Below are 25,968 nucleotides of genomic sequence, written 5' to 3' on the forward strand. Positions count from 1 at the left end.
AGGCGCAGTGATCGCGACGTGCCAGCGTTGCCAAAATGGGTGTCAACTTGTTTATGGCCATCGAAAACGCGAATTATCCATTTCAATGTTTAAATATTGCACATTCAATTTTCTTTGATTGTTTTGCGTTATTGTTTTTAATTGGACGCTCTATTGATTTCATTCGATATTCATGGTTTTATAATTTAGGCGACATGGCAACGTCGCAAGTATGACGCGCAGTGCAGCCAACCTGTCCACTTCGCGATCGAAATGCGACATTTCTGTCCGCGACATTTCTCGCGACCGGTCTCCGTCACGAGCCAGAATGTTAAATTACAGAAAATACAAATATCGGAAGGTAAAGATCGAAAATCGAAAGATTTAAAAAAAGGGTGCATGGTAAACGGTACATACTCACTTAATTTGCGCGAGCAGGATACAACAGGAACAAGAGGAACAGGCTTTTCCTCCCGTATTAATGTGCGCGAGCAGAATACGGGAGGAAAAGCATGTTCCTCTTGTTCCTGTTGTATCCTGCTCGCGCAAATTAAGTGAGTATGTACCGTTTACCATGCATCATTTTTTTTTTTTGATCTTTCGATTTTCGATCTTTGCCTTCCGATATTTGTGTTTTCTGTAATTTAACATTCTGTCTCGTCACGTAGACCCATATATAATACATAGATGGGCCCTGACGCCTGCTTTTGGTCGGAGATCTTGTCGTCACTAATTGAGGAGTGCGGGGGGTTTAACTGGCGGGGAAGTTGGGGGGAAAAAAAAGGTTTTTTTCCCTACGACGCAGCGGTCGTCGTTTTTTTCACCACTTCCCCGCTAGTTAAACCCCCGCACCTCTCAGTTAGTGACGACAAGATCTCCGCAATATCTATGCAATATCGACCTTCCGACTTAGAAGCTAACTAGTTACTGAGAGAAAGTGTGCATGCGCCAACAGAGAGACCGGCATAAAACGTGAGGGCGTATCTATGTATTATACATCTATGCGGTAGAAGGATTATTTCGCACATTGTGATCGCGCACACGGAATATCTGGCACTCAATTTCTCGCTAGTATGATAGTTTGCGTGAATAGTTCTCGGTGGATGGAATTTTCCGGTGCCAGATGTTTCGTATTCGCGATTGTCGGGGCAATGATCGAGATTTAGTGACGTGTGTGAGATCGCTTTGTGCGGAATAATCACCGAACCATTTCAAACTGTCTAGTTAAATTGAAAATAATTTGTTTCACTTATAGAACGAGATGTTGAGGTGCGTTTGACCGGTGTTTCAATTTATAGAAATACGTTTGTGTTTTCAAGATCTTTTATTTTCAATCAATATACATCGTTTATTGAATGTAAGATGAAGTAGCTAGTTGTTTTTGTTTGGAGTGGCTGGCTGTACTCCAGGGGTTTTATTAGTGTTTAAGGCTTGGCATAACTAGTAAACATTTGGCTCACATGCAAATAGAAATAAAATTATTGTTTTTCAAGTAACTGTTATACATACATAACAGTCTACAGTTTTAAAAATATTTAAATAACCCAAAATATTTAAATAGCCCAAAATAAGTAATGATCATTTCTTATTTTGAACGAGAAAAGAAACGTTTTTGATGCAAATTATGGCTTGAAATATCACTTTAATTTTGAACCAATGCATAAAAACTCATAATTTGTGAGATGATGTAAATTTTCTTCATCGTCTAAAACTAAATATGTATGACTAATATCAAAGTAGACAGGAAAAATGAAAACAACATTTTATTTGGCAATCATTTTATTTTGGTAATTAATAAATTAGTAAATTAATTATTAACATTGACAGCTATTTTTTTTACATGAATATACGAGTACTGTAATATAATTCTATTGAAAAAAATAAAAGGTTTCATTCTTAAAATCAGCCCTTTGTCAAAGATAAAGCACATATTTTGTCACGACACGTTAAAAACATTTAACATTTCTATGGGTAAAATATATTTATCTGTAGATGTACTTTTCAGATTGCAAATGTTAATATTTGGCACAGTTGAAGAGGCTTATAAAATCAGATTTGTGAAATACACGTTTATAATAAATAAAATAAATAAAATACTCAACGCTACAGTTGCTTGCCTGGTTATTTTTTTTTCTAATTTTGTCAATAGAAGTATGTATCAACAAGATCATCTAAAATTTTCCGTTTAAGGGATTGTATTCATACTATGGAATGGCTTTGTTTTCAGCATATTCCCGAAATAAATCACTACAATTTATTTAACAAATCTACAATCGATAAATAAGCCAATTATACAATTCAAAAACAAAGCAGGTACTTGCGGTTTAAAGTTAAATAAATATAGAAATAAGTTTAAAAAAAATCAGTTCTTATAAACAAATCTATAGGCACAATAAAATATTCAAAACCAATCCAAATAATATTAACATCAGGGATGTAAAATACATATGTATGTAAAACACATAATACCAAGAAAATGTAACACATAACATATATTTAGACCTTTAATAAGTCAATGATAGTCTATCGCAATGGCTTTGAATAACATCAAATAACCCTATTATAATCAATTCAACGATTCAACAACGTATTATTGCTTTCGACTTTGAATTACGGTAAAAGCGCTAAGGGATTCCTTAATAATATAGGAGCCTCATTTATTGAACTATTTTGTAATAAAATCTATTGATTTGGAAACATTATACCGTCCCCGGTTATAATACGTATGTATAGAATAGTAAAGTTATGACATTCATCAATTTTTTAAATGTTAAACAATTATAACACCTTCGATCATAAAAAAATGTTGGCACTGAAGTTTAAAATATAAAACAATCTCGATATTTCTAAATACACAATCATGTATCGAGGAGTCAATACAAATATCACCTTTTTTATTATCACATTGGAAAGAAGTGTCCCAAGATTTATACAATACTCGTGCCATCCTCATTTGGCGTTAATTAGTGGTAATTTGAATATATATATATATATATATATATATATATATATATATATATATATATATATATATATATATATATATATATATATATATTTCTTTATAATACATTAGGTGTGTCAGGAGTTCTGATTACATTAACAATTCTAAATATGTGATATAAATTTTTATCGCGTGTACATAATTAGGAAACGGGTGCAAATATATGTGTACATAATTAAAAGTCCTCTGCCAAGCAAGGGCAGCCGATGTACATTAACATTATATTCAGGTTATTGTACTTTCATTCTTGTGGAACATCTGCCGAGAGATTTTAGTCTGAGACGTATACAAATTTCACTTATAAATTTAATAAATAAATCAGATAGATTCGGGATTACAATTTTGGAAATGTCTCCGTTTGGCAAACTTATTTTAAATTAATTATAAATATATGTATATTGATCGACTAGCTATTCACTACGATAGGTATGCATAAATTAAATAACAAAAAATAAATTATCAAAATAATAATAAAAAAAAAGAAAAACTAAAACGAACATTTCAACAAGAGTCTAAATAAAAATAATAGCATTCAACAATTCCAATGTATAATATTTGAATATAATCGAATACAAGGCAGCAGAATCGTGATTGAAATTCACGGTAGGGTTTTTTGCACAATAATTAACTTTAGACAGGGTAGTACGTAAATATGTTGTCGGGAGACATACAGTACAGTAGTACAGTAAAATGAGATTCGTTGAGCAGTTAAAAACATTGTTTACTCGGCGGAAGCGCCACAACGATGTGAATCGTTCGACGCGTTACATGTACAAGATGACAACTCAACCATTCTTCAACTCATACATGCCAACCTAATCATTCATACATAAATTCTTCTAGGCTAAAAAACTAAATCCCACATATACATATGTACTTCATTTACTAACTGGTGGTCAACATCAAATACAAAAAATTTCGATTTCACGACACATTTGATCTCGATTCTCTGTTCAGTTGCAAAATTCAATAAGAAATATGTAATTCAAAAAACCCTGTATATTAATAACAGCACTCTTTAATGCATGCCCTTTTCATTTTCCTCACATTTTGAATACCGAATATCGCGTTAGTAAAACATTTTCAGAAGGATAAGTCAAAAATAAGTTTCAGTACAAATATAATACTTTTATGTTTTTAAGTCAACAGAATAGAATACTTTCCTCGTAATAATATATTATTGCAAACTAAAAAAAAATAATAAAAATAAATAAACGACGACTTTCATACAATATTCAAATGACTTCAGATATAAACCAGTCATTTTGATTAGTGGTTATTAATGATTTGCTTAGCATTTAGGGGGGGATACTACTAATATGTTCTACGTTTGGGTAGAGCCGTAAGTTCCGAGTGGTGGTCGATACTCAAGAGGTAAAGCCATCACTTCCACTTTGTTGAAAGCGTATTTTCTAATTCCAATATTCTTCATGGTGTTATCACGACGACACCCCTCACTGAAATAATTCCACACAAGTCAAATTTTTTGCACAATTATCCACAAAATTATAATCCAATTATTCTGAAAAATGTATACATATATATATACATACCTTCTCATACAATCTATAATTCTTCTGAATTCTTGACGAGTGAGATTATATTCTCTGTGTAGAATGTTACATTGTTCCAAAGTACAAGACATACCTGTACGATCTTTGGCACTTTTGCACGATATAATTCTTATTCCTGAAATTCATACACATGTTTTATTGCACTAACAAACGCTTGTCTTACTGTGCTAAAAACATTCACTAGCCACTGTGCTGGACGCCAAGCGTCCAGTTAAAAAAATGTGTTGTAAGTTGAAATAATACAAAATTTGCGAAGTTAACTATTGTAATTAGCTATAAAAATCATTTTATCCTGTATTAAACATCGAATAATATAAAATAAATGCAAAAATTGATAAAAAATAACGACTGAAGCAGAGCCGTCATTCCAAGGCGGATATCATTACCACACTGACCGTTGAGCGCGGCGCATGAATTCTTGCCCTCTCTCGCATCTGTGAGATACTCGTAAAAGGGGCTTTCCGCGAAAATAATTATTTCAGTTGATATTGATCAATGTTTTTATTTCGTAATGACATCATTCGAATCATAGAGATTTTGATGAGGAATACATAAAATATGAAGACCCTGCATTCAGTATATTTGGAGATATAAAATAAAATATAAGTCTTAGTCACTATTCATGTATACTTTTCATTCCACTTAGCATCATAAGCACTCAAAAATAAAATAATATGTAAATGTGTTTTATATATGATTCGTATTCACTTTGATTCGTTCACGAACATACTAGTTTGGTCATACACGAACTATAGATTTTATTTCGTGCTAAAAGTCAAAAGCTATCTTCAAATAGATTTCCACTAGATGTCGCATGAAAATTTTAGCTGTCAAAACCTTTGAAATGTGAAAACTCCAAGTATTTGAAAGGGAAATCCTATGGAAACCACATTACAATGTTGCTGTAATTCCCGTTTCCGTTTATTTAAAATATTTCAACTCAGGGTAAGCATGTGTACATGGGTTTGGTGCATCCGCTCTAAAATCGCCAGATTAACAGAACGGCAGCTTTAAACGAAATTCTCGTTTTCTCGAATGATAGATTGCACATCAGATAACGAGTAACCTTTCGATGTGCACAGATGCAATTATTAAAATTGAGTTGGATCTTTCTGGCGACTTTAATAAGGCAAGATTCGGAACTTATCGAATCTTGCCTTATTAAACTCGCCTGAAAGATCCAACTCAATTTTAATAATTACCATTTTAATAATTGCATCTGTGCACATCGAAAGGTTACCCGTCATCTGATGTGCAATCTATCATTCGAGAAGATGAGAATTGCATTTAAAGCAACCATCCGTTAATCTGTCGTTCAATTTGTCTGACGATTTTAGAGCGGATGCAGCGCATCCGTGTACATACATAGAGTATGGGACAAATAATTTAGAATACTTTAACTTATGCCTTTTGTTTGTTTTAGTTTGTTCATGAACAAACTATGTATGTATTTTTTTGTTATTTTTTCTTTTGTTTATACTTAAACTGGCCCTTTTAGCGTAAACTAAAGACTTAACTATAATATACACTTTTCCCAATGTTACAAATTTGTCTACATTTTTTGGTTCCTTCTACATCCTATATTGCTACTTTGATCATGTTTTCATCCACCTGTTTCTTTTTACATACCTCCTTTATTTAAAACCTTTTATTCAGTTTATTTATACTCTGCACCACCTACCTTAACTACTACCTAACTTAATTCAACACTCACTGCTACCTAATAGTTTGTGCCAGAACAAGCTATGTAGTTCGTTTGTCAATTTGTTTTTTTTTTGTGTACAGTACAATTGGCCAGATTGGTTCGTGTATGAACAAACTAATATATTGACGAATGAATGAGATGTACACTTGGACTTGTAACATACATATATGCTTGTTGCACCAGATTTTATGACCCATGCTGCCTACTTTGAGTATGGCAGTAAGGAAACCTTTCATGCTAATTCTCCATTCCAATGACTTTATACAAAATTCAGCATTTACTAGTGTACGGTACTAAATATTATATTTACCATTCAATCTTCTTGTGATATGTGAAGCTTCTTGTAAGAGTTCAACATTTTTGGATTTTTTTGACAACAGTAAATTCTTCATTTTGGCCATCATTTCCTCAGTAGGTTTCAGTTTTGGGACTACTAAAATTTTAATCAAAATCAATAAGTATGACAAAATTATAAGTCTACAATAAGAAATACACAATAAAAAAAAAACCTTTGCAAGAGTCTTCGTCGGTAGATGGAAAACTCAATTTTTGATATCTTAAATGATATTCATTCAGGCGGTCGTAGTTATCAATATTTGATCTGGACTGCGGCGTCGTCTCCCCCATGGTTTCGGCGACCGTTGCCTTCGCATTAATACCGATGTTAAAGTAAACCGGCGTGATGGTAAATTTTGTAGCCTGAAATAGGGAATAATTCGTAAATCATAATTAATATAATATGTACAATATGGCGCAGTACTTTAACGATATGACAATTTTACCTGTTTATTTGGAAGTTTTGAATACAAATCTGCTTTGACGGGAATCGTCACAATTAAGGAAGCTCTAGAACCCTTAATTTGAGGCAACGGCATATCTCTAAAAGATATATTAAAAATCGATATAGAGAGAAACTATGTATTTATAAGAGTAGATTTAGTATTTAATTAAAAGCACAACAAACCGATGATTCCATCTAATCAATTGAAATGAGATAGTCTGAAGATCTTCGATGGCTATCACCATGTCGCCCCACATTCCAGTTTCCTTTCCGTGCAACGTCAGCAATCCTTCAAAATAGCACAGCGGACCCAAACCAGATTTTAGCAAAATTGTAATAACGTCAATATTCGTACTCCACAACCAGCAAAACAATCCTGTGACTAAAGATGTCAACTGAAAAGGTAGAAAAAAATAATTAATCAATTTCAAAGTGAAAAATATTGTAACAGAAAAAGGCACGGAAATGCAACATAACAGTTTATGCTAATGCGGATATTAATTTTTTTAACGATAAGTTTTTTTCTTTCTTATAGTAGCTGGATTTCTTCCCATAGAAGAATGTTTAAACGTAGCATTTATTTTATTTATGCCATCAATTCTACAACTGAGAAATTTCATAATGAAATGTTAGTAAGTCTTCTTCTTCTTCATGTGCTGTGTCCTCCTAGAACGTTGGCAACCAGAACTCTCATCTGTACTCTGCTCGGGTGCTGAGGCCGAACCACTGCCGAAGATTCTTTAACCATTATGCTTTTCACCGGCCCCAACTGCGTTGGCCAATTATCTTTCCCAGGATAACTAGGCGCGGGAGATCGTACTTCTAGTTCCACATCACATATCCAAGATATTTTAATTTGCAACTTTTCACATCTCTGAGCACTTTGACATGTTTTCTCAACAGGGCCAGCACCTCAGTATTGGTTCTACACAGCATCCATAAGATTATCAGCATCCTTCTGAATGTCTACATCTTAAAAGCCTACAGCTTTTTACACATGGCATCTGTCATGCTTCTGTCCCATACAGAAGGTCGCTGAAAATGTAACATCATATAAGTCTAAGTCGAAGCGCTATGCTGAGATCCCGTGTGGTTAGAATATTTTTCATTTTTAAGAATGCAGCTTTTGGTGTTTCTACTCTAGCATGAATTTCCTGGTTACTTTCACACGTTTCGCCCAGATAGCACCCACGATATCTTAAATGATTTATTCTCTCCACCACGATTTTCAACTTTTAGAGAGTCAATGTATTACGAGTCGACTTACTGAATATCATCCACTTTCTTTTCCTGACATTCGATGTTAGCCCCGCTCTGGAGCTATCCACAACAATTGCGTCTAGTGTTGCTTGCAAGTCTTTAAAGCTAGTGGCCAGTAGTACAGTGTCAACCGCATACCGAATATTATTAATAACCACACCATTGATTGTAATTCCGGAATCCATGTCTTCCAAAGCTTCAGCAATAATATTTTCGGAATACAAATATAACAATAGCGGTGAAAACACACATTCTTGAGGAACTCCCTTTAAATGTTAGCAAGTCAAAAATCAAAAGTTGAAAATACAATATCGATCTCGACTTTATCACATTCTAACCAGGTTAGTATCACATTCTAACCAGGTATTATATTTTCAAAGTTAGAAAGCGGAAATTATATATCTTATAAGTAATCCCGTCCTCGAACGTTAAGACTTACTGCTTGAGAAAAGCACACGTCTCGTCGCATCTGAAGAGCAATGGCCTGCTGCAGCTCGTTCTGATCCTGCTTAATACGCAGGACAGCGTGGGCCAACCGTCCACCTTTCAACAGGCCGTCCATCGCCTGACGGAGCTTCCTCATCGACGGTCGAAGTTCCGCAGCCCAGTCCAGAACATCGGCCAAATTCAACCCTGCAACGATAGACGAAACGTAATCATAATCAGTACAAATTAATATAATGCATCGATTTTTTTATCATAATTGCAGTCTCGACTTTTAATCAAAATGTATATAATATATACCATCAGTAAATCTATTACTTTTCTTCGAAGGAGTTTTTACGACATCGGACATTTGCTTAGTGACATTTACGTCGGAGTTTTCATTCTTATTGTGATTGTCTCCTGGTGTGTTGGTTACATTCACCGAGTGATTGTTATTTCGCACGTTGGAAACAATGTGGGTGTCCAGTATTAGATTGTTAGAATTGTCTACTGGCTCGTTGGATAACTGCAATCGAGAAATCTTTTTTAAATAATCCAATAATAAATATAAACAAAATATATACATATGTAGTTGGTTGCTAGGAAAATATTTCCTGCTTTACCACTTTTTTAAACTTATAAAAAAAAAGATTTTATTTTCATTTTCCATTTATAATTCAATAAAATGGTTTGTAGCAAAATTCATGTTATATCAACTGAATATGAAATTAAATTGACCAAAAAATGTATTTTAAAATGATATTAACTCATTATGGACTGTCTGCTTATATTTCGCAGTAAAAATAATAGGTTTTGTAAATTAAAAATAACTCCTAAGCCTTTTAATCAATTAAAACGAAAATTAAAATACAGCTTCTTTACAGTTCTTTTCGATCGTATAAATTATCAGATCAGAATTTCTCAAACTGTGGTGATTGCTGTATTCAAATTTTGACAAATTTTATATACATTTCAATATATTTATTTTAATGAAAAATTCGATTTCAGAAGAATCTATGCTACGGGAGAAAAAACCAGTCAATTTCGATATCTGGGTATTTAAAATTTTTCCAGAACTATATCGATAAATTCCCTGTAAAAATAAGTCAAGCTTTATAAACCATAGAAATATTTTTAGTTTATCTATGTTATTAAATAATACTTTGTTTTTGTATTAAGTTTGAAGGATTTAAAAACACTCGAGCTGTATTGATAGACTTTAAATGAAATTTTATTGAAAACACAGCGTATGTGTTTACAGCCCATAGTGAGTTAATATAAACACGATGAAATTACATTTTCATTGGAAAAAATAAGTTGAAATTAAAAGAGAAAAAAATCCTAGCCACTTGTTAAAGAAATAAAATTACGTTTTCGTTAGTATTTCCATTGGAAGTGTTGAATATTCTCTGAATGGTATTCAAAGGTTTTGATTTTTGTCCTCTCAGTCTTACGGCTGGACTTCCACAATGTCCACAAAGAAATTTCACCTATAAGATAAATTGAAGCAATAAATTTTGACCGATTAACAAATCACGCAGCAAATACATTCAATGATATTGGGTAGCAGAAAATATTGAAAATTGGTTGCATTTTCAAACTGAAAATAGAATCTTATTCTAACATGACGACTGCGTAAGAATTATCCACATAAATAATGTAAAATACATATGGTGTTTTTGACTTAGTCATCATTAGTATTGTTGCCGAGACAACCAATTGATTTTTGTTGGCAATTTTTACTTAATCAAATACATATTTATAAAAAGAGACAATTACTTTTGTATATATTGTACTAGCTGTATTACCCGGCTTCGCTCAGTGTTTATAATATAAACCGCTTAAACATGACTAAGCTAATTTAATTAAAAAAAAAAAAAAAATTTAAAAATTTAAAAAAAAAATAAAAAAAAAAATTAAAAAAAAATAAAAAAAAAAATCAAAAAAAAAATAAAAAAAAAATCAAAAAAAAATTTAAAAAAATCAAAAAAAAAAAATCAAATTTTTTTTTTTGCCTTCTAGGGCTTCGCCCTCGGCACCCCCCTGAGCCTTTGCCTTCTAGGGCTTCGCCCCTCCACGCCCCATGAGCAATTGCCGTTTAGGGCTTCGCCCCCATGATCAGTTGCCTTTTAGGGCTTCGCCCCTCCGCGCCCCCATGATTCAAAGCCGTCTAGGGCTTCGCCCCCCTTAGTTAATGCCTTTTAGGGCTTCGCCCCCCGCGCCCCCAAGATTAATTGCCGTTTCGGGCTTCGCCCCCCTTAGTTAATGCCTTTTAGGGCTTCGCCCCTCCGCACCCCCATGATTAAATGCCGTCTAGGGCTTCGCCCCCCCTAGTTAATGCCTTTTAGGGCTTCGCCCCCCGCGCCCCCAAGATTAATTGCCGTTTAGGGCTTCGCCCCCCTTAGTTAATGCCTTTTAGGGCTTCGCCCCTCCGCGCCCCCACGATTAAATGCCGTCTAAGGCTTCGCCCCCATGATCAGTTGCCTTTTAGGGCTTCGCCCCTCCGCGCCCCCATGATTAATTGCCGTCTAGGGCTTCGCCCCCCTTAGTTAATGCCTATTAGGGCTTGCGCCCCATGAGGCTGGGCCCCCCGGGCCCCCTTCGGGGCCCCACGGGGCTGCGCCCCATGTGGCGCCCCCTTTTGAGCCCCATGGGGCTGCGCCCCATGAGGCTGGGCCCCCCCGGGGCCCCACGGGGCTGCGCCCCTTGTGGCGCCCCCTTTTGAGCCCCATGGGGCTGCGCCCCATGAGGCTGGGCCCCCCGGGCCCCCTTCGGGGCCCCACGGGGCTGCGCCCCTTGTGGCGCCCCCTTTTGAGCCCCATGGGGCTGCGCCCCATGAGGCTGGGCCCCCCGGGCCCCCTTCGGGGCCCCACGGGGCTGCGTCCCTTGTGGCGCCCCCTTTTGAGCCCTATGGGGCTGCGCCCCATGAGGCTGGGCCCCCCGGGCCCCCTTCGGGGCCCCACGGGGCTGCGCCCCTTGTGGCGCCCCCTTTTGAGCCCCATGGGGCTGCGCCCCATGAGGCTGGGCCCCCCCGGGGCCCCACGGGGCTGCGCCCCTCGTGGCGCCCCCTTTTGAGCCCCATGGGGCTGCGCCCCATGAGGCTGGGCCCCCCGGGCCCCCCGGGCCCCCTTCGGGGCCCCACGGGGCTACGCCCCTTGTGGCGCCCCTGGCGGGGCCCCATGAAGCTACTCGCCTTGCGCCCCAATCCATTGAATCCATTGAAACGAAAAAAACAAATCGGCGCCCATGGATCGAAAAAAAAAAAATCGAATCACGTGTTCGATGACGTCACCGATCTACGGACGACGACGACGAAAACGACGAAAACGACGACCAAGGATACATACAAAGTCTCTTTCCAAATTATAGATTAGATTATAATCATATCAAACTTTAGCATCATATGTGAAAATCAAACTATATTTTGCATATCATAGTTTGGCTAAAGAAAACAAATATTCATACAAAATTAACTGAAGAAAATATGTAGGACATAGCAGAAGAAGAATGAATAATATAAGTCGCTGCAATATAAGCAATAAATTTACATATAACACACAATCGATTGGCAACGCGCAAAATTAAACATACGCTTAAAACATTTGCTAGAACAAAATGTGTAAAAATAAATAATCTGTTTGAAAATGTTACCTTACTGACTAGGCACATTACGCTTGCTTCAATATTTAACTGAGTCAAATCCCAAGGTTCAGGCTCGTCGTTCGGCTGATAGTAGTTGGCAGAGGGAGAGCACGACATAGCCTGAGCGTCTAGGAACTGCTGAAAAATATATCTCAATATGAAAATACACCGTTGAATGAAACCATTTCAAACTAGAAATATTTAGATACCAAGTGATCGTCGCAGGGCGTCGAAGGTGTAGCAAAATCGTCTATATCAGGACTGATCAAATCGCTCAGATTCAACTGCAGATTCATCCGCTTCAACATCGACATCATCTACGACAAATATACACACATTATAATCGATGTTTAAAAATGAAAAATTTCATAGAGCGATAATATTTACCTTGACGTTTTCCAGCGTGCTCTCGTCGCTCTCGGCAAAGGCCGATGATACTTTGTGGGCGTCGATGAAACAGAGAGCTTCTTCGACCAGTCCCGAGTCCCACAGCGAGAGCAGTGCTCGCGTTTTGGTGATCATTTGTTCGGCCAACGGCATCATACCCTCAGATTGACGGGATTTAGCTAGCGAGAGCAATTCGCTCATTGTGTCGACGACTTCACCGCGCAATTGTTTGATCGCTTGAACTGCATCGTTGGCCATTTGCACTGGATTTGAAGTGCTTATAGGCGCAGACGAGTTTTTAGCCTGCTGAACCATCCTTTGGAAATAAATTTTAAAAATTAAAACCACAATACTCCTGATATAATTTCCCATATATATTGTTTTTAAATTAATTTGTAATTAAAAGAAATAATGGGGGTTAAAAGCATATACAATCTCGGATACGCTGATGATACCACTCTCATAGCCAACTCCGAAAAGGAAATTGAGTTAAAAACTGCAAAAGCCAAAAAATCTGTAAAAATTGCACATTTTTTAAAAGGTTGTGGCTATTTGCAGGTACTATAGCTGCGAATTATTGGCTATTTGCAGGTACTATATCTGCGACAGGCGCAAAGACTTCTGCGCATGCGCGTCAACTTATAATCCGATTATCATTTAATGTATGCTAGACTTGTTTAATCAATCGTTCATTATACATGAGGCAAATAAATGTCGTACGTTATTATAATAGATTTATATAATCTAGCTAGTTCGCGGCTTGTACTTGTATGTAGGTATTATACATTGTATATGATAATAATTTTCTAACAATTAATAATATCAACTAATTTGGATTATATTTTTTACTCTACGTCACTTTACGAGTTCGAACTAAATTTGAAGAGGTTTAAAACAAAATTTTAACAGTAAACACGCTGACAGTGACAGTTCATGCGCATGCGCAGAAGACTTTGCGCCTGTCGCAGATATAGCACCTGCAAATAGCCAATAATTTGCAGATTTAGTACCTGCAAATAGCCACAACCTTATTAAAACGCTTATCTAATGTATAATTTTGAAAGAGACTTTGTATGCATGTATGTATGTTTGTTTGGTTCGTAGAATCCGTGACGTTCAATTTAATAAAAAAAACAAATGGATATTCAAATAAATTTAAATAAAATAAAACTATTCAAATAAATGTTATCAAATGTTTACTATTCGATTAGCCATGTTTAAGCGGTTTATATTACAAATACCGAGCGAAGCCGGGTAAAACCACTAGTATCTCATAAACGAGAAAAAGCCAACGAAAATCATTGTCATTTTCGAATTTAGTGGGTCAAACTTAGTATAGATTGATTAGTCTCCGTTCCAGTAATTCTTTTTGTTGCTCAGTGTTATTTGTATGAATATTACTACCGATTCATAAAGGAAAATCGACAACATAGTTATGTATGTATTCTTAAATATTTGATATTTTTCATATATATTTATACAATACTATTTATATTATATATGAATGTACAATATGTTTTTTTAAGTTGGAAAAGCCAAGCTTTCAACATTGCTATTGATATTATTGCGTCATTTAGTATGGATTGAAGCTGGTAGCATTTATTGAGACTTTACTACGTATATACCTATTCAACACAACTCATCGTCACACTTACTGAAATAAGCCACCTTCCTTTCCAGCCTTTTGGCAATGCGCTGTGAATGCACCGACGGTGATAGTGTCATAGTAGCCAGATTTGTTTAAATTGTAATCGTGGGCCCACATTCTTTGGACGTGAAGGTTTACTGGGATGAATTCAACAAAGGGATCATCTGAAATGTTTCATTTCAAATATACATACATAGACTGGTAAAAACGAATGTTACCACAATGATTCGTGTATGATTTGGATCATTTTTGCAGACCCATTTGCTCACCTTTCCGAGAGCTCTTTTTGAATGTTGATTTATGCGCTTTCATGATCGTACTTTCAAGAGCTTTGTTATAATACTTATATAAGTTATAATGTTTATTTAACAATTCCATTTGGTTTGCCTTCCACGGGAGCTCCATCTCACCCATGCAAAGTACTTCTTGAAGCATCTCTTTCTCGTGCTGTATCCATATATCACTATCGAAACAAAAAAATCGAAGAATTTATGAGTACAAACAACTTAATAAAAAAAAATATATATTATACTGAATATTTCTATTATTCACAGAAGTTCCTGCGGACAGTAGTAACAAAACTTAGACTCGGCCATCAGCTCGTGCACGGTGATCTCACATCCTAAATCTGACTGCAGTCTGTACGTCGACTGGCAAACATTATTGAAGAGATAATCAGCCACGTCACTGTGCGAAGGCAGTTTAATTTTTATGTTAAGTGTTATCGGAAGTGACTGCGATCGTCTATGACAATAAACCCTCCATGGAGTCACGTCGTTCGGTTCCAAAGACGAGCCCTCTTCTTTGTGTGACGTTTCGAAACTCCAACCGTTGAGTGTCAAAAATCCGATCGTTCTCCGATCGCAGTTCTTCAACGCGACCCGAAACCGCTGAGTGACCTGGCAATTGGATCGCATTGAACCGAGGAAGCTTTTTAATTTGCGTATGATACAAATAGTTCAGACAAGCCAACCTGGATTGTCCCGAGTAAAACTGTAGTAGATCCTAACGTGACAGACGTGTTCGAAACAAATTCAGTCATGTCTTTAGCGGTGATCCGTACTATAGTTTCGCCGTCTAAGCCGTCGCTTTTTCTGAACATGACAGTTTTTACGAATCTAGGATGTCTCGTACTCTGTGGAAAAAAAAAGTTTCAAGTAAAACAACAACACGTTTCATACAAATCACGTTAAAGAAATACACTCACTTCTACAGCTTCGGTAACAGCATACTGTATCCAAGTGCCGCTATTCACCTTGACGTGTATGACCAAAAATGGATTTGGATATCGTTCATAATTATCACACAAAAGATTATCACAGGATAGTGACAATTCGCAAAGTGGCACCTCATTTAAGTCTGTAAATGGGTTCAAAATCAAATCAAACGTATTCATCATTTTTATACACATTCTCACCCAATTCTGTTTTTATACGATTTTGATAGAACAGTAAAAACAAAAATAAACAAATCCAGTTATTACACATATCATTTTAGGATTTATTGTGTATATAAGAAACTGCATATACCTTTACGAATCAGAAAAGCAGTACTACTGAAGCATATTAACCAAAAATAGTCGAAAATAAAGATCTACTACATACATATGTACATACATATGCAGTAGTAGATCCAGTAAATGGGTAACCCCAAGCGCATTTGAAATTTAAGGCCCTTAGTAAAATAAAAGCTATCATCGTTTTTTACCATGCTTTTTAGTATATAGTTTTTCATTAAGATTTTACAAAACCATATTTTTTTATTTATTTACTAACAGTTTTTCGAATAAAATAGGTACTATTTTAAAATACTATATACTAAATTCGTTTCACTCCAACCACCCCAAAGTCCAATTTTTTTTAAATTTTAGCATACTCATATAAAAACAGAACGAAGCGTATCATATATTATAGAAAATTAACCTATAAATAGTCCCCTTGGAAGTTTCCAAAGATGTACGTCTACATTGGAGTGAATTTTAACTATGTTTTTCAATCTTGTCTGTAGGAAAAAATATTAAATAAATTTCAATTGTACAATACAACTGCCAAATTAAATATTGCACATTTTACATACCTTCAGAACTTGAGCGTGTGATTTTAAATAATCGTGTGACGCTAGTTGTATAGCTTCCAGCCATCCGAGCCTATCGCATTCGGTAAACGTTGCCAGTTGAAGCCAATGCATCGGTCGCATTTCATCATTCCAAACTATATATATATATATATATATATATATATATATAAAAAAAACATTACATACATATGTACATACTGAGCATAGCAACAGAATAACTGTTTCATCGACGACTTCTGATTAACTCAATTATCTAAAAGTCTAAAATACGAAATATAAATTTCTCATAATAAATTCAAAGTCTCGAATGTTATGCTCCAAATTTTGTTTGGAATGTTATTTTTTTGTAACAGCATTTCAATATATAAATGCCAGGGGCTTAATTGTATATATGTCACCGTCAAAGTGTATTTATTACCAGTTATGTATATATTTTATCAGGCGCTTTAAAAAATTTATATTCGAATCAAATTAACCAGTAGATATACAGCCGTGGACATTTATATGAGGCCATTTGCAAAAAATGCTTCTGACTGGAATTACTCATGTATTTGAAACCGGTCTCCGTGACGGACCGGAATGTGAAATGCCGGAAAACGCAAATATCGGAAGGCAAAGATCGAAAAATCTTAAGTTTTCGACTTGGTAAACCGTACATACTCACTTAATTTGCGCGAGCAGGATACAACAGGAACAAGAGGAACAGGCTTTTCCTCCCGTATTCTGCGCGCGCACATTAATACGGGAGGAAAAGCCTGTTCCTCTTGTTCCTGTTGTATCCTGCTCGCGCAAATTAAGTGAGTATGTACCGTTTACCATGCACCCTTTTTTTTATCTTTAGACTTAAGATCTTTCAATTTTCGATCTTTGCCTTCCAATATTTGCGTTTTCCGGCATTTCACATTCCCATTTGAAACAACCACTAACTGTAATGAAATAATTTTTAAAAAATTATTTAAAAACACATTGAAAAAAGTTTGTGACCACTATATCGTTGTATACAATGATGCACATGATGCAGCGTACAGTAATGCAGCGCACACAACACAAATTTGTGCTCTACTAATACGAAGTTTTTGGTCACAATTTTACCGGTTTAAAATTCACCACACATCCAATTAACCCTTTTAAACGAAATCAAAAAATAGTGTGGCCAGAACACTATCCTAATAAACATGTTTCAATAGAAAATACTCAATATAATATAGTATTAACAGTGGGAAAAAATCACAAGTGAAAATACGTAATTTTGACTTTTGATTTGAACTGGACGACTACTTAGAGAGATTTGAAAGCTGAAAAGTACTACAAATGAAAGATAAAATACCCGACTCTAGATTCCAATATTCATTTTGAACAGAAAATTAACAGATTTTGAGAAATCGACCGAACAACACCAAGATATAGAAAAATCGCGCGATTTAAAAAACACATATATCTCCGAATCTCGAGCCAATCAACACTTTTTATTACCAGATTCGTGTTCACTGGGCATAGATCTATAAGGAAAGTCATATCCCGTCTCTGAAACATTTTAAAAGTCGTCATTTGTCGAACAGTGTTATTATAATACATGCTCAAGAGTCGAGATAGATCAAAATATTCCAAACAACTTAAATTATCGCGATGTACGGTCCAAATGACATTAAAAGGATACAGTGAGATTGGTTCTGTTAAAAGTCGATCAAAAACGGGAAGAATAAGGAAGTCAGAACTGTATAAAGATCTCATTTTAACGACCATGTCTTTAAAAATTCCAAAAACGGACCTACTGAACAAGCTGGAGAAGTGAAAAGGTAATAAAATATTAAAACTTTCTTCGCGATTGGTAAAAAAGACCTCTGACGGAAGCTGGATTACAGGATATACATATTTACTTTTATAGTTCAGATTTTTTTTACAGAATGCTTTAGGATTCAAAAATGCGTTAACGTTACTTACTATTACCAAACATGGGAGTTTCATATTACGATAACACTAAGAATGTGTTAAAAACAAAAATGTGACTTTTCACTCAAATTCATTAATTTTATTCATAGTATTTCTCTAGTTCTGCTGGTCAGATTTGGATATTTGTGACTCCAAGTCGATTTTTTTTTCTATCAGAGTTCGTCAATTTATTTGATTTTATAGTTGAAATGTTTTCTCATAAAATTGGCAAAACCATCCTACCCACTATATCACCAGTATTTGAATATGATTTCAAATTTATATACATATACAAGTTTAATACCATAGGGGTCGCTCAGGGGCAACCTGTAATGGCTACATGGGAAAATACATATAAATTTAATTTAATAACAATATTGTAGATTTAAAATTTTCATTGCAGGGAGTCAAATATTTAAAATGTCATAATTTTTTTTAAATTTTGATTTTACTCGAGACTTTCAGGAGTTATCAAAGACACAAGTTTGTCTTTTATTTATGGTACATATTAGTAATGTATTGTTTTTAACCTAGATGGAAAGGCCAGTGTCCATGTTCATTCTGAGGAGTTGTCCTTATGGAGCACCGCTCCAAAACGATCACGCCCTTGATCTCCGACCATTGTTCTGATGTTTTAGAATAAAATAGGAGATTGTCAATGAGGCGACACCAGCTTTCTTGGGTTACTGAAAATCAAATATAAATTCTTTCATTTCAAAACATACGCTGCAATATACTTATGCCATAAGATAAATTATCTATATATGTATGTACATATATCAAGGTTTTTAACTGACAATCATCAAAATTTGTACTAGAAGGATAAGTTGCGGTTTTTTAATGAAATAAAATTTTCAGGATTTAATTATGTATGTGAGTTTAATGTATAATATAATAACATATTGAAACGAAACGGTTTAGAAGTCACAATGCAAACATTAACCACTTCCTGGTCTACCAAAGTGTACCATTTTGGGCATTTCTATAGTAAAATTCTGGAAACAAACGTAAATAAGCGTGACAACTAATTTGACCGGAAAACAGTTAAGAGGGCTGTACAACCGAAACCTTAATTTTGTTACCGTTCCTTTCTTCGATATATATATTGAGTGTATGTATATATTGAGTGAATGCGACAATATATATCAATATATATATTGAGTGAATGCGACAGTTGCGCTTCGACCAGATAAAAAGTATTTTAAATTGACAAAATCGAGGTTTCGTATTCTCCTATTTTCTTCTCCAATACTGGACCAATTTAAAAAAAAAATTCATCATCGGTATGAGAAAGATACTTTCTGTGCATCTATCGGCGTATTTTTTTTTAAATCGACCGTTAAACAAGCACGTTGGACTCGTTTCGTGGGTATAAAAAAGAGGTGATTTTATAGATGTTTGGCGGCTCCTAGCTCCTATAAAAAATAATTAATCAAAAAAATAGAACGATAGATGCACCCCAATGGTGGATATCCATAGCATACTAAAAAATAATTTCTCTAGTGCCATAATTGAGGAAGGGAGAAGTATAGTACGTTTGTATGGACAAGGCGGTGCTGTCCAGCCCTCTTAAGTATACTCCAATATAATAAAGATTAAGAAGTAAGTACGAACTAAACAGTAATAATAAAATAAAATGCACCAATTCGTTCATTGATATTACAATGATAAAGAGATAAGTAAATTTGAGAGAAAAATAAAAAAAATATTGAATCATTTGACTGACAAACCTTGACATGGACTTTTTTCATTCTTCACAATTATTAAACGTTCATAAGTGGATATACATTCGATTTTTTTTACATACATATTCCTAAATAAAGTATTAATATTTTTCGAATTATTTATGTATGCACATTTATTAGGAACATTTAATCAGATAAGATTACCAAGTATTTGAAACAACGCCCTGGTAAATATACCTTCAGGTCTTTTGAAGAACCCGTCCTGTTTGAGCTTGTTCGTTATGACCAGGATGCCTTCCCTATTGAAGATGTTCATCTGCTGGCCGGTGAGAGCCGCCAGCTCCTGGCCGTTGAAGACCAGACCGTTCGGCATGGCGAGACTTTCAAGATCCAACCGCCACAAAGCCCCTCATCGTCGACATGCAACTGTCACAATATAACACACACATGCAATACAATGTATATATATTATTTATAGTTGATGTAATTATATATGTATATGGAGTGTGTGTTACTCTTATGTTGGTTTAAGCAGGAGTGAGGGTGGAAGACGGCCGCAGTCGGCGTGAAGAAGCATTATTGATCCGGGATGACCTTTTAAGGGACCTTTGCGCTGTTGAGAAATGTCAGAAACGCGTCGGTAAAGGTGAGAGCGCAGCTCGGCAGCCGCCACTCGACCAGCGACCGGCAAGTGTCAACGAACCGGGACGAGCGCCACGGCTGCCAATCCATGTCTTGGTCAAGGCAATTCAGATGCACCAACTGCGTCAAATCAACACACTTAAAATAGTAAACGGACTTCTAGTCATATGTGAACCGGTCACAGGACAACCAGTCGCTCTAGATCGGTCACACGTGATCACCCGTCACACTAAAACTGGTCACGAGAAATCTGGTCACACCCTAAAACTGGTCACGAGAAAACTGGTCTCACCCTAAAATCAGTCAACCAGTTTTCTCGTGACCGATTTTAGGGTGTGACCATGTAGGAATATAGTACAACTCGTGCTATTATATCAAAACCAGCGATCTCATCATCGATTCTGTCCAAAAACGCATAAACTCAAGGGCAACGACCATTCCAGAAGAGAGTTCATCGTTCGATCCCAACCCAAAAGGTATATAAAGAGCCACGGCAGCCCCAACACCAGAGTGAATCACTCTTCGTACATACAATAACCATTGTACCAATTGAACAAAAATAAACGATCCTCTTTCAAACTCAACTGAATTTCCATAGGCCGGGAAACGGTTGAAACCTTTCACCCGTCCTATAACCAGTTTTAGAGTGACAGTTTTAGAGTGACGGGTGATCACGTGTGACCGATCTAGAGCGACCGGTTGTCCTGTGACCGGTTCTTAATTTTTTTCTTTTTAGTTTTATTAAATTAATATTGGAAAAAATTGAAATATTCCAAAATGATTAAGACTATTCATCATTGAATTAAAATAACTCGTTAATTTTTCAAAAATATTTGTCAATCGTTAAACTAAAAAATAACTTACTTTTTTTTTAGAGGCAATGAAAATTGTAAGAGATTCAAGCTAAAAGAAATAGCAACTGTTACACTACGGAAGAAAGATTTTTACTGTGATGACTGTTTCACTGTTGGTGTGACACACAAATTCCGAGCCACATTGGGCAAAGGTAGACTCGTAAAGCCAGGTGACAAAGTTTTGATAGCATACTCCGGCAAGATTGATTCATCTACCCTATTTTATTTGGTAAAAAATGGAATTGAGGACAGCACACATAAAAAACTCTAGTTTCAGGCGCTTGTACTTCAATATCGACGGTACATTATATTCTTAAAATCTATAAGAATTCATTGAATGCACTTTTAACAATCTTATTATCTTTCAGAAAGTTCCAAAAATATAGAAACAAAGATGCCAAAAATATAGAAATAATGTCGCAAGTCAAGTCACAAATTCAACAGTACGATTTAATGTTCTATTCAGTGAGACTCAGCGAAGTCAAGAAAGATGATGCTGTGGCGGCTCGCTTATACGACATGGTCGAGTTTGGTTGCCTTCCTGCGAGTGGGGACCAACCCGGCTGGGTTCGGAGAGCTGCTACCCACTCTGTCTTCAGCTGTCATATAATAAACACGTGCATTAACATGCCAGTCGTCTCATTCGTTCATCTCCTATACTGGTGACCCCCGACATCGAGCCACGCAGCCTCGATCAATTTCAACATGCCGCTCATCCCTGCCTCGCCGAGTCAGGCGGGAGAAGCTACCCGCCGCGCCCCCATCGCCATCAACAGAGCGCGTCGCGGCCCGCGGGTGACAATAAACGAGCAGACACGGCTACCTACCTACCTACCGACGTCCAGCCACAACGTCGACGACAGGTGCTTTTAAAAAATGGGGGAGCGAATGAGACGACGATCTTGACAGCTGGATGTGGAGTCATGCGCGATCCACTACACATAGAACGGTCATCCAGCACCACAAGACATACACCACCTCAGCACCATCATCATCATCATCATCATCAAGGCCCCGTCCGTCCCCACGAGCGTCGTCACGCCGAGACGGGCGGTAGCGCTACAACACCTCCACGAGCCACAACGACTCACAGTCCAGCTCGGAGTATCATCAACCACATCGATGCCCCTGCCGCCCCCGCCGCCCCACCAACCGACATCAGCCTCGGAAGAGCGGCGCCGCCGCAGCATCGCATTGATCGGCGCGACCATCGGACCACCCACCGTCCTGCTCGCGACGTTACCGCCCTCGAATGTACCGACCATTCAGGGCGGTACACCTACATAGCGGATGACCCACGTCAACAATTTTTTTTCTCCCCACGTAATAATTTTTTCTCTTTGTGTAACAATAATTTTTTTCTTTTGTAAAATTTGTTTCTTTGTAATTTTGGTATCGCTGATGCTGGGGGGGGAGTGATGTGGCGGCTCGCTTATACGACATGGTCGAGTTTGGTTGCCTTCCTGCGAGTGGGGACCAACCCGGCTGGGTTCGGAGAGCTGCTACCCACTCTGTCTTCAGCTGTCATATAATAAACACGTGCATTAACATGCCAGTCGTCTCATTCGTTCATCCCCTATAATGCATTAAATTTAAACATATTCTTAAATTCAAAATTATGATCACATCTACAAAGAACTGCACGGCGAAGTTGAATCTTTTAAAGAAACTTAAACAAAATCTACTGCTCAATTGTGCAAAACGCCTGGATTGTTCTTATGTATGTATTGTTAGCCGAAACGGCCACCAAACTTGCAGCCAATTTATTGGAAAATGTAGCTATCGGAGGCGGCTCACACATGTCATCCGAGAATCATCATTAAGACATCTAAGACGTGTATGTACAGATTTAATTAAAAATACCTTTATTTGTAGGGATTTTCTGATGCTAGGGACGATAGACTAAAAGTACTTCGCCCTTTGAAGGATTTGACGACAGAAGACATTGCTTTATTTACCAAAATTAAAAATACATCTGAAGTTCAACCTACGATCCAATATGACAATCCATACACCAGTATACATACAGTCATTGACTAAACAGTTTGTTAACAACTTGCAAAATAATTTCCCAGCTACAATACCAACTGTTTTAAGAACAGGCGATAAAGGCGATAGACAATTCTAGCAATGTCATCCAAAATGATGATTTTCAATGTGTCTTATGTCAGGTAAAATCATCTTCTATGCATGTACTTATCCAGTAGCATCGCTAGGCCCGTGTGGGGTGCGGTCTTCACCGGGTGACACCAAATTGATAAACGCTAATTCCGACATATTCTTTGTATGAAGGTCCTCTAGCGGCTATACGCTCCATTGCAATTTCTGTATACATATATACAGCTACCGCGAAATTCGTCTGGCGCTTCGTCTTCGTGAAATTCGTCTAAATATATATATATATATATATATATATATATATATATATATATATATATATATATATATATATATATATATATATATATATACAGTCCCATGACAGCGAATTACTAACACCATGCGGATTTTGCAAATTCTATGTTTAGAGCTATATATTGAAGAGTAGGTTCGTAAAATTAAAACAAAGATGTGTTTATAATGATTATACATAGTTTATTTACAATATTAATACAACATATATATATATTATTAATATTTTGTATGTCCACCCTTATTTCGGAGACACGATGCTATTCTTTTGGGCATACTCTCGATACAAGACGCAATGGTTGACTTTATCTCAGGATCTCCCTGCCACACAGAAATTATGTTTTGTTTTAGGATATTTTTATTGGTACATTGGAGCTTATTTAATTTCATTTTAAGGGTATGCCGGACATTTTCTTTAGGATTTAGATCGGGAGAATTACCGGGCCAGTGAAGGAGCGGTAAATTGTGGTTGGACATGATTTTTTTCACAATTTTGGCTTTATGGCAGGGTGCAAAAATATTGCATTAAGTGCAGGCGATCCCTTTTGTCAATTTTGTTTTGTATAGAGTGCAATAGGGTGTATCGCAATACCGTTATATATTGCGAAGCATTCATCATCCCTTCTACAAAATACAATGGCCCCCGACCTTCCGCTCTAATTGAGCCCCAAATCATGAGTGACAGCGGGTGTTTCACATTTTTTATGACACAGGACTCATTATACCGCTTGCCGACTCGCCTACGTACGTATTGGTGAGTCGGTGTCATCAATTGAATTGACGACTCGTCAGAGAAGTGAACCTTAAAAATGTTAAAAACATCGATTAATTCAATTCATTCAAAAAAAATTAGACAAATAATTTAATTTCAATTAAATTACCCCTTTCCAATCGTCGAGGGTGAAGTGGCGATGCTCATTAGCCAAATTGAGCCTGGCTTTCTTCATTTTTGGCGTCAAAAGCGTTTTTTTAAGTAGTTGTCTGCCATTCATCCCCGCGTCTGCGAAACGGCGTTGTATTGTCCGAGTCGATATTTCGGTTCCGCTCCCGTAAATTTGTCTGGATTTTTTTATTTGTGGCAAACCGATCCTTCTCAACAGTATTTATAATATATCGATCGACTCGAGGACCGTATTTTCGAGTGCCACAACAATTCTTACGCTTGGTGACCGTAGGATTTTCACCTCTTTTTAGTTGGGTGCTAATTTTATGCACACTGAAAACTCTAACCCCCTAATCTTTAGCAATATATCGTATAGAATACTTCCCAGTATTTAATAATGTGGAAATATTGGCGATTTTCTCCATAGATAAATCTTTATTTCTTCCCATCTAAAAAGGAAAGGGGTTTTTTTCACAAGCAATTTAAACAAATAATTAAGTCACATTTAAAAAATTTAAACACTTTAACTTACTTCAATGATATCGATAATATACAGGAAAGCAAAAATCTCTTCAAAACTAACTTTTCTCCCAGTGAAAGCACACGTCTACACCAAACGAATTTCAAAGCCAAACTGTGTATTTGCACTTGTTCGGTTTTTAAACTATTTGTATAAACACTACTCATCCTATCCTTCTCTAAATACATAGAATAGGATACAATGAATGGTCTACAAAAAAAACCAACCCAAAATGTTACTTAAGACGGCGCAGGTACACAAAATAGGGTAAATACGCGGGTGTTAGTAATTCGTTGTCATACGACTGTATATATATATATATATATATATATATATATATATATATTATTTTTTATTTTTCTGTTTTTCATAATCAAATGTAGGCCATTGTGGCGCGTTAGGTTCTTCATGTAAAGCCACAATGGTCAAAAATAATATAAATAAAATAAAATAAAAATATTAGATTAGATAATATTTTTGAAAACTGTTCAAAGAATGAGACTGATACTATTACCGCGTGGGGGATTATGAGATTACAATCTAATATTTAAAACAATAAAA

The 25,968-nt window shown here is 36.3% G+C and overlaps 1 protein-coding gene and 1 pseudogene across 1 annotated transcript; one reads left to right on the forward strand and one right to left on the reverse strand.

Annotated features, from left to right (window-relative positions):
• Nucleotides 1–4,307: 4,307 nt before the first annotated feature.
• On the reverse strand, nucleotides 4,308–20,809 carry LOC143922551 (inositol polyphosphate-4-phosphatase type I A). The gene is made up of 22 exons (XM_077445823.1): nucleotides 20,612–20,809; nucleotides 20,334–20,522; nucleotides 18,942–19,097; nucleotides 16,483–16,616; nucleotides 16,329–16,407; nucleotides 15,614–15,765; nucleotides 15,380–15,541; nucleotides 14,959–15,305; nucleotides 14,676–14,869; nucleotides 14,414–14,570; nucleotides 12,759–13,074; nucleotides 12,581–12,688; nucleotides 12,381–12,509; nucleotides 10,100–10,219; nucleotides 9,048–9,255; nucleotides 8,743–8,936; nucleotides 7,227–7,438; nucleotides 7,045–7,141; nucleotides 6,772–6,961; nucleotides 6,573–6,695; nucleotides 4,537–4,672; nucleotides 4,308–4,440 (listed from the first exon to the last, which is right to left on the reverse strand). The coding sequence occupies exons 2-22, from the start codon at nucleotides 20,467–20,469 to the stop codon at nucleotides 4,308–4,310; spliced, it is 3,483 nt and encodes a 1,160-aa protein (XP_077301949.1). The 5' UTR covers nucleotides 20,470–20,522; nucleotides 20,612–20,809.
• LOC143922272 (cytoplasmic tRNA 2-thiolation protein 2-like) lies at nucleotides 20,720–23,720 on the forward strand (annotated as a pseudogene).
• Nucleotides 23,721–25,968: the final 2,248 nt, after the last annotated feature.

Source organism: Arctopsyche grandis, chromosome 2, assembly GCF_051622035.1.
Source record: "Arctopsyche grandis isolate Sample6627 chromosome 2, ASM5162203v2, whole genome shotgun sequence".
NCBI lineage: Eukaryota > Metazoa > Arthropoda > Insecta > Trichoptera > Hydropsychidae > Arctopsyche > Arctopsyche grandis.